This window comes from Ambystoma mexicanum, chromosome 10, assembly GCF_040938575.1.
Source record: "Ambystoma mexicanum isolate Mex_15411 chromosome 10, UKY_AmexF1_1, whole genome shotgun sequence".
Taxonomy (NCBI): domain Eukaryota; kingdom Metazoa; phylum Chordata; class Amphibia; order Caudata; family Ambystomatidae; genus Ambystoma; species Ambystoma mexicanum.
The window spans coordinates 271,832,365-271,849,835 of NC_090932.1; the positions used below are offsets into that span (position 1 = coordinate 271,832,365).

Consider the following 17,471-nt stretch of genomic DNA (forward strand, 5'->3'; position numbering starts at 1 on the left):
ATCGGTATTTGGGGTGAGTATGGGTCGTTAATCCCCATGATCTTGCAGGCCCTTTTCCAGATCTGGATTCCCAGCTTCATTAAGTGAGGTGCATGCTGGTTCACTCCTTCTGGGCTCCAAAATAGGTCCCTGAGTAGCATGTGGGGGATGGCTGGTTGTAGAAGGCGGGTGTCGGTGGTGGCCTCGTCCGCCATCCATTGAATCACATGCTTCAGTTGGCCCGCTAAGTAGTATAGTTCAAAGTTGGGAATATTTAGACCACCTCTGTTGTAGGGTCTTTGCATCACCTCCAGTGCCACTCTGTGTCGCCCATCTTGCCCCAAGAATCTCCTGAAGAGTTTATTCAGGTTCTTAAAGTACTGCTTGGGGATGTTGTAGGGGACGTTGGTGAAGAAATGAAGGAGGCGGGGCAACGCCACCATCTTTAGGAGCCCCGGCCTGCCTGCGACGGAAAGCAGGAGTTTGCCCCAGAAGTTCATAGACTTTTCCAGGTTATCTCTGGCTGTGTTGAGGGTGTGCTCTGTTTTGGGGTGTCGGTGTATGGTTATCCCTAGGTACTTAAAGTAGGTAGTCTCCTATCTAAAGGCATGACTGGGAGCCTCTCTACACTGGTTTCGCTTAACGATGCAAGGGGGAAAAGGCAAGATTTATCGTGATTAATTAGTATTCCTGTGTATCTGCTAAACCCGTCAAGTGTCTCCAATATGTAGGGCAATAAGTGTTCAGGATTGTTCAAGTAGAGGAGTGTGTCGTCCGCGTACATGGAGACCAAGTGGGTCACTCCGTCTATCGTAATGCCCCCATCCCCATATTCCTGCCTCAGGTATGCCATCACCGGTTCTATTGCAATAATGTACAGCATGAGGGAGAGAGTACACCCCTGCATATGATGCACAGCTGGCATGACGCAGTCAGTGGGGGGGTGGTACTACACACGCCCACCTGGCAATGGGGCGATGCTGTGTCCCCGCCATGGCTGTGCATAGCATGGTGCTTGCATGTGTCCATTGGCTGCCATACCCACGACTCCGGCTCACAGGGGTCGCCTAGGTGCACTGGCGCATGGGTGCTGCATTGGGTGCCTGTGGTCACTCCCACATACTGCACCCACTCACAGTGCCCAGCTGTTGGGTATTCACACTGGGGATGGAGTGGTGGCCTCTTCATAATGCAATTTGCCAAGGGGTGGTGACTCACCTTCAGCCTCCTGGGTGCCGGTGCCTGCCTCCGCTCCTTCCACTCCCTCGATGGAGGCCATGTTGATGAGGATGGTGCACTGCTCTTCCCATGGTGCCAGAACCAGCGGTGGTGGTGGACCTCCCCTGATCGCCATGCTCTCACTCTTGTGCTGTGCCAGGAGGCCCTGGACACTGACCTTCAGGTCGTTAAATCTCTTGCGGCAGCCCTCGCCATCCTTGGGGACACGGCCTGCCGCAGTGACCTTCTCACTGATGTCCAGCCAGATCCTGTTTCGCCGCTGTGACCCTGTCTTCTTCTGTTGGGGACCATATAGTTCATCCTGGTGGGAAATCACCTCCTGCACCAGTATTTTAAGTTAACAGTCAGAGAACTTGGGCTTGCGCAGCATATCCAGGGCAGACTTGCCTGTCACGTGCTCCTGGGACATTTTCAGGTCTTTTTTGGAGTGGATGGCTTCCAGGGGCTCCGATTTTAGGTGGATTGTGATTTTTAAAATGGCACCGCTTTGTTTCCCGTTATGGCAGTGATGCATTTCCCACATGGCTAATTAGCACACGCTATTAGCGCTTGCTGCCGGTGCTAACGAAATGTTCGCTGGGTTTTCGGTTTTCCAGCCACTATTACCGCAGAACGGTATTAGCGTTAAACGCCCGGGCTGTGTGTGCGCGTGTCTGCCGACTCGTGATGGGGCGCTGTTTGCGCCACAACTCCTGGCGTTAACGCAAATATCGCTCGACAGTAAATGCGCCCGGATACCCCCCAACTTGTGATGAGGCCCACAGTGTTTATATGTTTTTCTTCTTGGGGTGAGGGGCACACTGGCTCCCAGATGTTTGACACACATTCCCAGCAGCATTCTCCAGACATTTTCGTACCCGGAGAACACTGCTGGGCTGTGAGACCAACATAACTGGGAACCAGAATTCACCCTTACGCACCATGAAGAAAATAAAATAGGATGGAACTCTGCAGGAGCTACCACAGGGTGATTCATGCCTGACTTGGGAGTGCCAAATCACTGTTTATCCCCCACCCACCACTGAGGTAGAACTACTGAAGAAATGAAGGCCGGCTAGCTCCTGGCTAACTGGAATACCTCCAGTGACCAGGATGTATTCATAGCACCCATGATATTAACCATGCACACCTCGCCAGCCTTTCTGCTAAACTGCCTACCTACTAATTGCAGAAGGCATGAAAACATTTAGAGGCGATCACTGAGCAGTGAAGCAAACCGAGCAGGGAACTTGAGAATGCCCCTCTCACCCAGCAAGAAGAAAAAAACCCACACAGATATATGTGGAATACATTACTCACCGAAATTGTATTTTTGATGCTTGTATCAGCTTAGATTCACATGCTTTGCGTAGGCTGACATCTAGTGAAAGTTGCAGAGTATTGCACATGAGTTTTTCAAAGTTCGAAAAGGGACTTCGACAGGGTGCGACTTTAAAAGTATGCCTAGTGTGACGTACCCTGTACCCATGATCCCTCACACGGGGAGGTCCCCAAGGTTATGTTTCTGACAAGAGGGAAATTAAGTTGTAAGCGTGAAGTGTAGGTAGAGACCATGAGGTGTGAAAGATCTATGCTTTTTTCTTTTCTCCCCAGGCACCTGGGCAAGAGGGGAGGATGGGCGGGTGCCTGTGAACCTAAGCAGATAGATACAAGCATTAGAAATACGATTACTGTGAGTAATGTATCGCTTCTGAGTCTTGTGGATCTGCTTAACAACATGATTTGCATAGATTAGTAAGCATTACTAGTAGAAGGAGGTGGGTAATTAGAAGATAGCGCTGCAAAAAGATATTTCAGCACTGCTTGTCCCACCTGTGCATCACCCATAGAATGTGTGTTCAGACAGTAATGTTGGGTTAAGGTGTGTACTGAATTCGAAGTAGCAGCCTTGCAAATTGCATCTAAAGGCACGTTTGTTATGAAGGCTAAAGTTCCCCCAGTGCCTTGAGTTGAGTGTGCTATGGGCCTAAAGGGCAATGTTCTCTTGTCAAGAGAGTAACAGAGTTGGATTTAGTTGACAATCCATTTGGAAATCACTGCTTTAGAGATAGGGTCCTCTTCTCTTCCAGTGGCTACAGATACAAAGGAACTATCTCTGTCTTGCAGATCGGCGTTGTCTTTTGAAGGTACAACATGACAGCTCAGAATACATCCAGTGTATGTAGAGTTCTCTCTGCTGCGTTTGGAAAAACGCAGGAAGCTCTATACTTTGACATGGAATTTTGATCTGAATTTGAGTGAAAAGCGAGGATGTGTGCATAGCACCAGATTGTCCTTGTGTATAACTATGAAGGGGTCTTGTAGAGACAGGGCTTGTAGTTCACTGACCCTTTTGATAGAAGAAACGGCTGTTAGGCAGTCCATTTTGTATTTAAGGTGTTTAAGGCTGGCTTTGTGAATAGGCTCGAAGGGGTCCCCATGAGCCTTGTGAGTACGACATTGAGGACCCAGTGGAGAGTAGGATTAGAGATGGGAACGTACCGTTTTTTGACACCCTCCATGAAAGCCTTAACCATGGGCACCTTCCACCACAAAATTGTGTTCTGAAACGTGGTGTAAGCGGAAAGAGCCGCTAGGTGCACTTTGAGTGAGTTAAAGACTAATCCTGGGTCAAGTAGGTAGAGCAGGTAGTTGATTATATGAGCGGGTAAATAGTGTGTTGGACTGAGAGACTGTGTTCTGCACTATAACGCAGAGCATTTCCATTTGTTAAAAGAGCAGTTCCTTGTGTTAGGCTTGCGTGCCTCTTTGAGTATTTCCATGCACCTTTGGTCTAGATTAAGGTGACCACATTTTAGGACTTTAGGAGCCAAGCTGCTAACTTCAGCTTCTAAGGGCATGGGTGCAGCGTTGCTCCCTGATCCTGGGTCAGCGGGTTGTCCGTGCAGGGTAGTTTCATGGGAGGACACAGGGACATCATTTGTAAGTGTGAATACCAGGTCTGGCTGTCCCACAATGAAGCCATTAGGATCAGTGTTACTTGTTCCCGATGTAGCGGTTGACTATTTTGTTGAGTAGAGGTGACGGGAGGGTGGGGGGTGTATGTAAATTTCCCTGACCAGTTCGTCAGAAGTGCGTTCCCCTTAGATGCTTTCTGGGTAACCCTGGATGCGTGTTTGAGGCATTGCACGTTTTCCAGGGTTGCGAAAAAAGGTCTATCTCTGGGAACCCCCAGTTTAAGAAGACGTTGTTTAGCATGTCTGTGTTTAGTTGCCATTCGTGCTAGGAGTGTAGCATTGTACTCCAGCTTAGTACATCTGCCAGAGAATTGAGTTCCCCTGGAACATGTTGTGATGCAGTGCCCACCCCCAGATGTTCTGGGCCAGTTTGGACAGCCCTGGAGAATGAGAACCCATTTGTTTACATAAAACATGGCTGTGGTACTGTCTGTAAGGACTAGGACTGTCTTGTGTGCTAGCTGAGTCTTGAAAGCTTCAAGTGCTCTGAGCATTGCTAGTAGTTCGAGAAGGTTGATCTGCTTCCTTGCTTCCTGATTAGCGCTTGTGTACACAGGTCGTGAGCAGTGTGAAGCAGGAAGTGAGAGCCCCACCCGGTCATTGATGCGTTTGCCGTGAGAGTGGCCTCTTTCGCTGGTGTGTGGAAAGGCAGTCCCCTTAGCAGATTGTCTCTGTTACACCACAGTAACGATAAAACCAGAGATTGCAAAACCTGCTTGCTTGCGACCATTGTCTCGCTAGCCACACTTGCATTGGTCACATGCGGAGCATGTCATGAGGCACTAGGTAGATGCAGGAAGTCATCATAACCAGCAGGCGCATTGCCTTTTGTACCATCACTTGACCACGGCTACGTACTGAGGTGTTTAAAACAGCATGTTGAGGGGTAGACTAGTCGGATTAGTGTCGCCAGAATTCTTTTTTTTTCTTGGCTGGGCACTAGACTTGACTTTTTTTCGTTTATGGAGGAGCACAATTGGAACAGCAGATGATAGTTTGCTGCATGTTTCTAAGGCAGATCTGGAGAGAGTCCCCGGTAATTAGCCAGTCGTCTATGTAAGGGTACACTGGAATGGACTGCCTTCGCAAGTGGATGGCCACCACTGCTAGGACCTTTGTGAATACCTTGGCGGCTGACGCAATGCCGAATGGTAGCACGTTGAATTGATAGTGCTCGTTTCCCATTTTGAAGCGGAGGTATTTTTTGTGCCCTGGCAACATTGAAATATGAAAGTATACATCTTTCATGTCCAATGTTGCCATGTAATCCCATATTTTCAATAGTGGGATGACTTCCTGCAGCGTTGTCATCCTGAATTTTTTAGGTTTGACATACGTGTTTGCAGGGCGCAGATCCAGCACTGGGCACATTGTTAGATCTTTCTTTGGAACAAGGAAGTACACTGAATAAATACCTTGATTATGTTCCATGAAGGGCACCAGCTCAATGGCTCCTTTCTGTAATGGGATTTGGATCTCCTCCTCGAGGATGTGGAGGTGTTCGGAAGACATTCGTCCTACACACAGTGGATGGTGGCAGGTGTTTCGAGGAACTCCACCGAGTTTCCTTTGGGCACGGTATCGAGGACCCATCGGTCTGATGTTATTCCCTGCCATTGCTGGGCGAAGAGTGTTATGCGACCTCCGACTGCGGACGCATGGGAGGGAACATGGATCTGCACCTTATTTGGACACAGGGGCTGCAGCGCCCGTAGAAGCTGTAGCTCTACCTCATATTTTCCCACAAAAAAACCCACACTGCTGGTACTGGTAGGATGACTGAACATGCAGGCTGTAAAAGGAGGCACCAGACAGGTTTGCTCCGGTTTGGCCTCGTTTTCCTGAGCCTTGCACCCGAAAGTTACGGCGTGTGTTAAACGCTCCTCTAGGAACTAAGGGATTGTTGGAGATTTGACCACGGGTCTGGATTGTATCATGCTCCTTTTTTGCTGTCTCCAGCTGGTCCTCCAGCTAACATTTGAAATGATTAGCTTTCTCCTGAAATTTGAATTAGGGAGCGTGCAAGTCTTTGCTGGTGCACTAACTTAAAAGAAGTCGTTGCTGAGAATGGGGTAACTACCTTCTATGTTTTCTTTATACATGTCTCTTCCCCTTAAGAAGGCAGTCCCCTGAAAACAAAACATAGGGGTCACCCATCTCTTTCTATTCCAGTTGGTCGTCAACAGCTGTGTCAAAGATGAGACCCTCATTGATGGGCATGCTGATTAAGGCCGCCTGTGTCTCTGGCTAAAAACCTAAATCTTTGAGCCAGGAATGTCTTTTTAAGAGAGTACCCTCTGCAATAACTCTTCTGGGGGTGTCTGTGGAATCCAAGACATTTTTTAGAAGGTTTTGGGAAACCGGTTTGCCTTCGATGGTGATCTTGAGAAGGTGGGAGCGAGCTGGTCCTGCTACTGAGTCCAGATGCCGAGAGACTTCATCCCACTGGCTGCTGCTGTAGCTGGAAAGCAAAGTGTGGTTGTTTGCTATCCTGGTGAGGTACGCAGCAGAGGACGTAATACCCAGCATATAAAGCCTCTAGCGCTCCTTGTTGGGGGGTGCCTCAGAGATTGAGAGTGGAACAACAGCTCTCTTTTTGGTAGTGATCACCACCAGAGAGTCGGCCTTGACGTGACCCCTAATGTAGAGGGCATCTGAAGGAGAGGGCCTAAAAGATTTCTCCAGCCGTATGTTAACCACCGTACTAAGAGTGGGAGTAGACCGGGATTGAGCAACCCTTTCTTGATGGACTCTAGGAGGGCAATAGCCTGACTTTTACTCATTGAGAATATTTTCGACCAAGTCGGTCCCAGCGGGACTGGATTCTTCAGTGTTGATGCCAAAATGATGAGAAGCCTTTTTTAGCAGCTCATTGTAGAGGGGTTGGTCTGCAATAGGAGACGAGTGACCGCCATCAACTATGGAGGAGTCGACTGGGTCAACAAAGATGTCTGGGTCATCCTGGTCTTGAAAGTAGTTCTCATCCGCCTGGCCGGGGTTATCGTGGACATCCACACACATATTCTGGTCAACCGTTGTGGACTGCATGTCATCCTGAAAAGATCCCTGTGAAGGCTCCCTGGGCGGAAGGGCTGGAGCCGGGAGAGTAGGTGTTGACACTGGGGGAGGTATAGGAGGCTGCTCAGTAGGCCTCGTTTGGGTGGGTAGCTTACTCATCAAGTCCACAAAAAATGACATTTTGACCATAGTGTCCTCAAACTGTGATTGGGTCCACAGGGCAGTAGACAAAATAGATCTAAGCAGCTCTGGAGTGACCTTGGGGGCCACAGGAGATGCTTCCATCAGACAATCTGTTCCAGGGGAGTCCTCAGGCTCCCGAGGGCACTTCTTGTGGAGAACGGAAGACAAAGGTGAGGACTCCTCATAACGAGGGGACTGTTTGTCCTGATCAGAATGCTCTTTGTGTTTGCAATGTTTTTCTGAGTGAAAATGTGATTTTTGCTTTTTCAGTAGCTGTTTCGGCATGTCTGCCTCAGCCGCCGAGCAGTGTTTGTGCACCCCCTTCGCCGGAGTGTCTGCGTGATTGCCTTGTGGTAAGCGCGTAGGCAGAAACACAGTGGATGCGGTCTGCGTTAAGTCAGAGGGCCGGGAGTCGTCAACCAGCTGTGTGCGGCCCTCCGTCAACGGACCCGTCGAGGGACGGCTAGGGGGTATGTGCTTATGCAAAGTGTGTGCATGTATGCCAGAGGCCTTCTTCATAGCAGCGCCCTGCGACTGCCTTTCGAGGCTGGGGACAGCTGTGTGGGAACTAGATTGTTACACAGTAGTGTCCTCGAGCTCTGAATCCGAGTCTCGGCTGCCTCGGCCTTCATGGTCCAACTCAAGAATCCCGGCAGCTGTATCAGACTACGCCGACATGGGTTGTGCCGCCCAGCGCTTGGCCCGGCAGTCCTTTAGGGTCTTGGGCCTAAAGAGCTGGCACGCTGCGCAACGGAATTCGAGATGGTCGCGTGGACGGCAGTGGTTGTAAACTCTGTTTGTCGAGCCACAGGAATTTTCTGCTGCACTTGGGACAGAATTTAAAAGGGGTGCGGTCCATAGTGGAAGGTGGACACAGAGGCAGCAGAACAAAAACAGAAGGGGCAGGAAAAAGGGGGTTGTGAGAAACCTGAGAGTGTTCTCCCAAGTAGATCCCGGGAACCCCTTATTCAGGTGGCCACAAAAGGACAGGCCCCCTCTTATCCCAACCCTGAAGGAAAACAAGCAGGGAAAGATTGTTAGGCAGAAACCTGTGCAGTTCCCTTAGGGACCACTGCAAAAGATTTAAGACTACAGGTGTTGGCAGTAAACCCAATTGGTAGCAGTCTGTACCACCCAGATTTACCTGGTAGCTGTGGCTGAGCAGTCAGACTTCTCTCAAGAAGAGTTAGACAGTATATAGAGTATACACATTAGGTACAGAAATACAGTAGCACAAGCAAACACTGACCAGAGCTTTGGTATAAAAGTATATAATTATTTATTTAAAAACACACTGGTAAAATATACACTGGCACTAATATGTCAAGCAAGTTCCAAACACAGTTACTAGAAATATATACACCTCCCAGATTAATTATTTGACAAGTCTTAGGAAAAGAACACCACTTATTATCCAAACAGAGGTGAGTGCTTAACCAAGATGGCACTCCAATAATTATGTAAAAAGGGAGGGAAAAGGCAGAATTAGGAAAGCACACAATACCAACACTTTTAGAAGAACCACAGCAAGTCAAGAAAGGCAGAGTCTACTGTAGAGAAAGAAAGTCATAAGCCAGGCCCACTCCTGGAGAGAGCAAGGCGAAATGTGCCCAAGATCACACAGTTGAAATAACTTAAAAAGTCTTGCAGATAGTTCAAAAAGGAGTTGGATCAGTTCAGAAAAAGTTAGTTAACCTGTCCCAGGTCACCCCATGATAGAGAGTCAAGGATTTACAGGACACTAGAACAGTCTGTTGCAAGGGAGACCAGGCGGGACACAGTACCTGAAATGGTGAGAATGCTCCAGCGGGGGCAGTTGTTCCTGGCAGCGGGTGCACGTTGGTGCTTCGTCCAGGGGAAGAGAAGATCTCGACGTGGAGGAAAGCTGGAGGTCGCTGCACTGCCAGGGAAGAAACCAGCCGCGGAGTTTCCCGATTAAAAGGTACGATCCTTTTATTCACAGTAGTGGTGAAGCGTGGCTATCCGGCCACCGGGGTGCTTGGCACGGGCGATTCGACCACGAGACGATCCACGAGGCAAAAAAGAGGCGAACTGGTTAACCCCACCAGCTCAGAGGAAGAAGACTCTCCTGGATGAAGATCTTCTCTGTCGTTGGGAAGTGGTGAGAGGGTTCAGCAGGGCTCCACCGGTGGTGTCGTCGTTGCAGGTCGGCTCAGCTTCTCCCTCTTCGGATTCTTTAGGTCCTGTGGCGACTTCTGAAGTTCCAGTGCCCAAAGTCCTGCTTTTATGCAGAAAACCCCCATTCACCAGTCTTAGCTGTAAATCAAACATGCTAAGTGGTGAGCCGGGCGGCTCACCACTGGGCCAATCACACAAGACTGCGACTTGCGTTGCCAAGGCAACTCAGTCCAGGGTGCCTATTCCCCCCTCCCACACATCCTGTAGACCCAAACAGAGTGGCACCGCTTTTGGAGGCTTCTTTGCAGAAACCCGCCAAAAGGGGAACAAAGGGCTTGACTTGGGTTGGACATACAGAGGCGAACACAAACGCCATTTTAAAACCGAGTCCTGGCAAAAAGACCCAACTGGGGAATAAATATTTAATAAATAAACCGGCGATATCTTTAACATTGCACCAAAAAAGTGGTGCGTTTAAAATGAATGGGAAAATCCCATAGTAAATATTCTTAAGGAATATTTGGCGTGGTAACCACTGCCACCAGCCAGAAACTCGACAAGGGGGAACTGGACAGTGCCCCCTTGAAAACAGACCCAGGGGTAATCTAATTAACCCCTTCCAGTACTTCCACAATATGATGGTTTGTACTGGTTCTGTTCACAAATTTGGACTAATAAAGTCAATGGTGACTTTACATGCCCTGGGAGACAGTAGTCCGTCCCAGGGTATGGAATATATGTTCGGGGGTCACTATGACACCCCTTGTTACTGCACGGAGGGTGCTGTGTAACACACTTACCAAAAGCACATGAAGCCCTATAGAGTAAAAGACCCCATAGCCCATAAAACATATTACAAAGTAAAAGGACATTCTCAAATCATGCCTAAGAGTGGGAGGAAGAGAGTCTCACTCTTAGCAGGAGAAAAAAATTAAACCCCAAAAATCCAGCAAAGCTGCTGGGGGACTCACTAGGTTTGGGAAATTAGCCTTAACAGAGAATTCTCCCTAACAAAGATCACCTGGGTAGAGGAACCCAGGGTTATTCTCAGGAGAATGCCCAAAGGGAGACGCTGTATGTTTCTGAGGATAGAGAAGAGGAGGGTGACATTTCTGACACCTTTATGGGCTGTGCCACATCTGCCCACCTTTCTCCCATTAAATCTCTCCTACATAAACCCAATAACCCCTCCCTACAGAACTAATCCCCTAGGATCTCAAACCCCTGTCATCCTGTTCGCCATCTGAATATTCCCAATCATTCTTTTCCACATTCCTCTAGTTATTTTGTCCCAATCTACTAGGACAGAACACCACTATTCCCATAATCACCTTTGTTCTGTTCTCTATCCCGGTCATTTTCATCCATTTCACAAACATTCCCTATCCTGTCCCATAGGATACTCTGGCACTTCAACCCCTCCCCTTTCCAATTCAAAGACTACAATTTACAATAACACTTTATCCCCTTCCTACCACACAGAACACGTACACACTCTACTTCTTCCCTTTTCAAACACCCACACTTTTCCCTGATGTAGAAAACAATGGACTTGTAATAAGACTGTTTACCTGACATGTCCCGACACGAGGGTCAGGCAAAGTTAGGCAATTGACTTAAATCACACACACCCGATGGTCCTTCCTTGTCACCACAGGGATAAAAGATGGAACAAGACAGCACCTTACGTGCAAGGCGAGCACGGCAGACAGCACAACAAGACGCCTAATTAAGTGCAGCAGTTCAAGAGAAGGAGAAAGGCAGCAGGAATCGAGAGGGTGGCGAGGAGAGAAGGGACCTTGCCCTTTTCGTCAGAAATCCACAGAACCTTCGTGGAAGAGAGCCTAACACTGCAAACAATAGCATAAGTGTCTTGCAGCATATGTCAACGGTACACGCGGCAGGCATACGCTGATAAGCAGGAGCGAGGGACACTCCCATGGTACCGACTTTGACTCCAATGAAGAGGAAAGCCAAGCGGTACATCACAGCCGGTGAGTCGAGGGGAGAACCGATAACAACCGGGCTGCGCTCATTGAGAATCGAAAAGTGGTATGGTTGAACCAAGTTCAATGAATTGTGAAAGAGCTGTAAAATGTGTTAAGGCGAGACCAGCTGCAGAGGGAAACCGATACCACGTGGATGCTAACTCCAAAGACTGTGGTCGAACCCCATGTGAGCGAAACTATAAATACCAGAAGGCCATAGGTGAGCCACCAAAATAGGTCAAAGTGGTCATACTGAGGGTCAAGCAAAATCCCAGTACAATCAAAAGACTGTGCTACAATCTGTGTGAAAGAAGGGAAAGTGAATCCCGCAGTGAGAGGAAACAAGGGAAGCGAATCCCAAGAGACTGCAAGAGTGAACCCGACCGAGGGATGCCAGTGAGAAAGGGCAAAGTCTAAAGTCCAGAGAAACAGTGTGTTGACAGACGTAAACCCGGCCGAGGGATGTCCACTATGAACTGTTTGAAAAGACATTGAGAAACTAAGGTAAGAGAAATCCTGCTGAAGTAATGAGAAAACTATAGTCAACCCAGAGGAGAGAGGCTGAGATATAGGAGGGGTCCAAGCCTGACCGAGGGAGATCCGGGGGCAAAGCTATCACCCAATTACTGGCAGTTGAGAGAGATCTAAGCCTGAACGAGGGAGATCCAGGGGTGAAGCAATCATCCAAGTACTCGCAGTCAAGAGGGATCCAAGCCTGACCAAGGGAGATCCAGGGGTGAAGCTATCATCCAAAGCTCATTGAGAAAAGAACTGATAGGTAAATTGAGGAGAACAATAACTTCTGGGTCAGCGCTCAGAAGAGGGGGACCAAGGGGTGAAGCCATCACCCTACATGAACTACGGTTAACAATTGAGAAGTGTCAGCGCCCAGAAGAGGGGGACCCAGGGGTGAACCATTATCTCCTAAAGAACTTTCATTTGGTTAAAGGAACATTTTGGTTTGGTTATTTGAATGTGTCAGAACCTCGAAGGCAAGAGACTTTCAAAGGAAACAAGACTTGGCCATCCACGGCCCTGACAGCTGGAACAGAACAATCAGCTCGGGCTAAGAAAGCTCAAGCGTGTACTGTGCTCCAATTTTACCCCATGCTCAAAATGTGAGGTAGGGAGACACAAGCTACAGCATCCTGACATTTTTTTTTTCTTGAAAGCTATCCCACACAGTTTTTGTATCAGTTGCAAGGTTTGGCAATAGGTGTCTTAGTATAGGCCTTTTTATTTGACAACGCAACCAGGACCTTTTTTTTTTTCTTTTTTCATTTGATGGTCGACGCTTGCTCGCATCTTAGATTTAGGTTTAGATTAGGTGTTTTTCCAACCTGCATACAGCATTCATTGTTCAAAAAACACTCAAACTGTGATCACTTGTGTCTGTCTTACTTGTTGCCACCATAAGTTCCTTAAAGGGTATACATTGTTTAACAAACAAGGATCAGTCCTCCTCCCCCCTCCCCTCCCCACCCAACTCTCCCTACTGGTTAGGCCGAAGTCCAAAGTAGGCCGAAGTCTGTTGTCAGAACACAACGTGTGTTTCTGAAGCCGGGATCAGCCGTTAAGATGTAGAAAGGAAACAGCTGTCGAATTAGTGTGTTAAAACGCAAACAGAAGAGGTTTGGATGAGTTAACTCACAAAGTAGCTCAAGCTACCAACTGTGCGAAAGAACAACTTGCCACGATGGAGGAACGAAATAATATGAGGGACCTCGACGTATGAGGGATCATGGGTACAGGGTATGTCATACTAGGGATAGTATTATGCCACACCCTGTCGACATCCCTTTTTGAACTTCCAAAAACGTCAAGTGCAATACTCAGCATCTCCCACTAGATGTTGGCGTATGCAAAACATGTGATTCTAAGCAGATCCACAAGCCTCAGAAATATATATGTAAATTAAATGGTCATCCTCCTCCTCCTCTCTTGATTGCACATACCCTTCTTTCGTTCCCTGCTCAATCTGGCCATTGTTGATTCCTTTGCCAGCCTTCTACTTCAATCTCAAACAATACTTCTATCAAACAGTTCCAGCCCTTTCATGCTGCTCTTCTCCTATACACTAGGAATGCTTCTCACCAACGGCACAATATGCTTCCTACACGTGATTCCTTAAAGAACAGTATCAATTAACACAGCAGATATTTGACAAACTAGTAAAAGGTACGACCTGCTGCATTTTGCTAATCTGTAGCTTGTTCAATAGTGATTATATTTTAAGACTTTAATATTTTTTGTTGATGTGATTCTTTGTCATACTGACATTTTCATAGGAAAAAATAAAAACAATAAAAAAGGACAATTGATTGAGTAGCAGCTCACGCCCACTATTTGCTATTTGATAAAAGGAAGCACACATATGTCAGTAGCTCTTACTTTTTTCTGTTACTAATGGTATGTTCTTCACAACTGTGGTTAAAAGTTGTTGACTGTTCTCTAAATATTCCGTGCTGAAAAGCAAAAGAGAAAATAATTACAAGTACGGTCAAAAGCAAAATCTATATTTAAGCCACTAAATTTCAGTAGGTTCTAGAAGTATGATCAACGCTGATGGCTGCCATGGCTTTGCTGCTCCACAAATCAGTAAAGAGCATGAAGCCTTTAGTGGGTGATAGGTTTGAGGTACGTCTCCCTTTCTTTCTAAATCCAACATGGATACTTCCTTATAGAATTATGCAAGTTACTGCCATAAAACACAGGTGACGCTTATGATGTTCCAGTCTGTCCTTTGAGAACCTTTAGAGCTTCTCCCCATAACATTTTAAATTAAGAAGAATTATATTCTAGTGAAAGGAAATGTAATTTCCTTTAACAATAGCTTCCCAACTTGGTGTGAGACTTATGACAATTGGAGAATATAAAAAACTGAGTATGGGGCAAACGGAATGAGACGTACGAATGCATAGTAATCCCTTCAACCTTTTTCCCACCAACTCCAGCTGGCAGTTCTTTAATGTTAACCAACGCCACTAAGAGTTCACAATTACAATAGCCACGGGGTAACTGCTTTCCGTTTTGAATTGTTACTAACTCACAGGGTTTCCAGACCAGAATACAATTTTTAGGTGAGTATCTTATTGAAAGGTCTGGTTGTGCGAACCATCCCAAAAAAAGCGTCCAATTCATCCAAAAATGAATTTTTCCTGCTAATGCCTCCATCCCGAGGCTTCTACCAAATCCTAAATCATTAGGCTTTATAACTGACATAAACATACTTATGCAAAGACAAATTGTAAAACTCTACAACTTCACCTCCTCTGAAAGTTAATATTCATCTCTTATCTATTGATCATTGCTGCTATTTAGCCAAAACAAAAAGGCAGCAGAAAGTAAGAAAAATCATTCATTTCGCAAACAATATTTCAATGATAGTACATAATCTGCAGAATATAAAAATCTGAAAATATATTAATAAATAACTAATGAATAGTTTAAATATTGTACAGTAATATCTGAGGTTGAATCGGGTCAGAATAATAAATTTCAGACAACATTAAAACTTCTGTTGTACTGCATGCGTTTTGGGACTCCTGTGGACCCATATTCAGCAGAAAGGAAATGTCTATAGTCCTAACTACAAAACTACCAATCTTACTTCCAGAAATACTCTCTTCTAGCCCTATGTCTAGGAAAGTTCATAAGAAAAGTTACTATCCTGTGTTTAACAAATGAATGGATAAACTTTAACAGATCAGAAGAAAACGACTTCCACATCAGGATGAACCGAAGTATGGATACCAGAAATCACAACAGTATATAAAAGGTTATTAAACATTATCCAAATTAGACTCACCCTCATATTTAATCGCTATATCACAAAATATAACTAACTTATTTTTTTAAAAGAACCGGAATCTGTACCCAATCGCCAGATATATTCAATCAAATTGACAACAGTTTTATTAGGGTGGTATCTGATTTTCTGTGCTGTGAAATCATCTTTCCAAAGCCAAATTCACATGCAGTTACACCAGATGATTGAAATCCTACCAGAAATAAACTGAAGAGATAACTTCTATAAAACCCCACAATTTTTCAGCTATTTTATGCCATAGAACAATAATGCTGGTCCGATATCCTACCTTATTTAAAAATTTATTCTGTATCTTTGTGTTTCAATATTCAATTTGTGCAGATAAACTAATATTCTTCTCAAGTTATTTCTTTAAGTAGTAAAAAGTAAATTTAAGGATCTCACACAATAATGCACTGCCTGTTGCGAGTAATCTGAGGGCGTTCTCACATTTAACCCTCTTAATTCCCCCCCCACACACCTCCAGGTAACCAAGAGAAGGGTAAGATTGTCAGATTCTGACCCCGGTACTGAGGCTGCCAAGGGGTTCTACTGGGATGGAGGGTCTTTCAAGAACAGAAGTGGGATGCCGGAAGATGAGATCTGGCATCCGCCTTTTCCTAATCCAATCTATCCTACCTCACCTCTACTGTTATAGGATATCATCATGCATGTCCTACCCTACCCCAAGATCTTCTGTTGAACACTCACACTCGGAGGAAAGCAAGAGAATGTAAAACCCCTTTTTCTAACTATAACTCTGACTTAGCCTCCCTTCCTCTAATATCATAAAAAACTTTGAGAACCAATCTTTTCCTTCCGCATTAACCTCATTTACTGAGGGTACCAGAGTGAAAGAACCAATACTAGTGTCCTATCCTAAGAACACCCCTAGACCAGAGACATGCTATCCTCCCTTCCTTGACAGTGACCTACCCAAACCCCCTCCTCCCCCTCAGCCTCCATAGAATGCATTAAGACACAATCTTCTCCCCTCAAGTATCTCTTCAGAGACCATGTCTAACTAACAAGGCCAGGCAGGCAATTGAAATCAACCATGCCCACCTGCTGCCTATCAAGTCTTCAGGAGAGTATAAAAGGAACACTAGCAATCACCAAAGAGGGCGAGTTGGGAAGAGCCGAGGAGGACCCGTGGCTGCCCAGGACAAGCTGGAAGATACAAGGATGTTGAGACGCTCACTGCGAGTGAGGAAGCATCCAGGAGAAGCGTGGCTAACAACGCTTGTTTTCAGCAAAGAAGAGAAATCCAAAGAACGGAGCCAAGAGGCGTACTGATCCCTTGTTACATTGGTAAAATGAAATGCTTGTTACCATGGACCAAAACAGGAACCCAGGAGTGCCTGAGGGGGATGTGGGGAGACCCGGGGCCTCATACCGAGTATGGCGGGCCGGAAATAAGGGTGCCAGTGACAACATACTAGCACCCTTTCCAGACCCCCATACTACAACGATGCCGGTAGGGGCCACGGATCCCCGGGAAGGCCTGACCTGCCAGGTTCTCAGGCCCCTACCGGCATGGTTGGCATGGAAGCACCGGCACCGTTAGCAAAGATGCTGGTGCTTCTGTGTCCCCATTTCCAAGGAGTCCTATTGGACTCCATGGAAATGGGGAGTAAAGGGTTTTCAGCGGGTTTTCCGGCAACCCCGTGATGAGGGCCGCTGAACTCATTAAAAAAAAAGAAGTTAACACAAGATCAAAGAAAACACCACCGGTGAATGAAGCGCAGTGAGAGCCCGGTGTGTATTGAAGTAAGCGAGCAAGATACAACGTTGCAGCCTGAACGCATGAGACTGAAGACGCGTCAGATGAAATTGACTAATGGAATTACAAGGATACATGGTGGCAGAGTGGTCGCATGTATGATTCCACAATCTCGAATAACTGTGTAAAGAAAGGAAGTGTCTACAAAGAGGGGAGCTGTGCGCGGACATGAAAAGTGAGCAACATAGAGATCCTAAAAAGGGGGAGCTGTGTGAGAAATTAAGTGGGAGCAAAATACCCAAAACTGATAGAAAAGTGTTGCCAAAAAAGTGTGCTGGAAAAGCATTGGGGTGGCCACCAGGTGGGAGATTGATCCAGGTTGGCCACAGAGACCTGGCGGGACAGTGTGGTCTGACAACTGCGGCACAACCACAGGA

At 46.6% G+C, this 17,471-nt stretch overlaps 1 protein-coding gene across 4 annotated transcripts in view; it reads right to left on the reverse strand.

The window, feature by feature from the left end:
* Window positions 1-17,471, reverse strand: part of YEATS2 (YEATS domain containing 2) — a 1,971,885-nt gene that overhangs the window by 470,739 nt on the left and 1,483,675 nt on the right. For all 4 annotated transcript variants that reach the window (XM_069617830.1, XM_069617832.1, XM_069617831.1 and 1 more), the window contains one exon: window positions 13,895-13,968. In XM_069617830.1, the coding sequence (XP_069473931.1) occupies window positions 13,895-13,968 (74 nt within the window). The remainder of the gene's footprint in view (window positions 1-13,894; window positions 13,969-17,471) is intronic.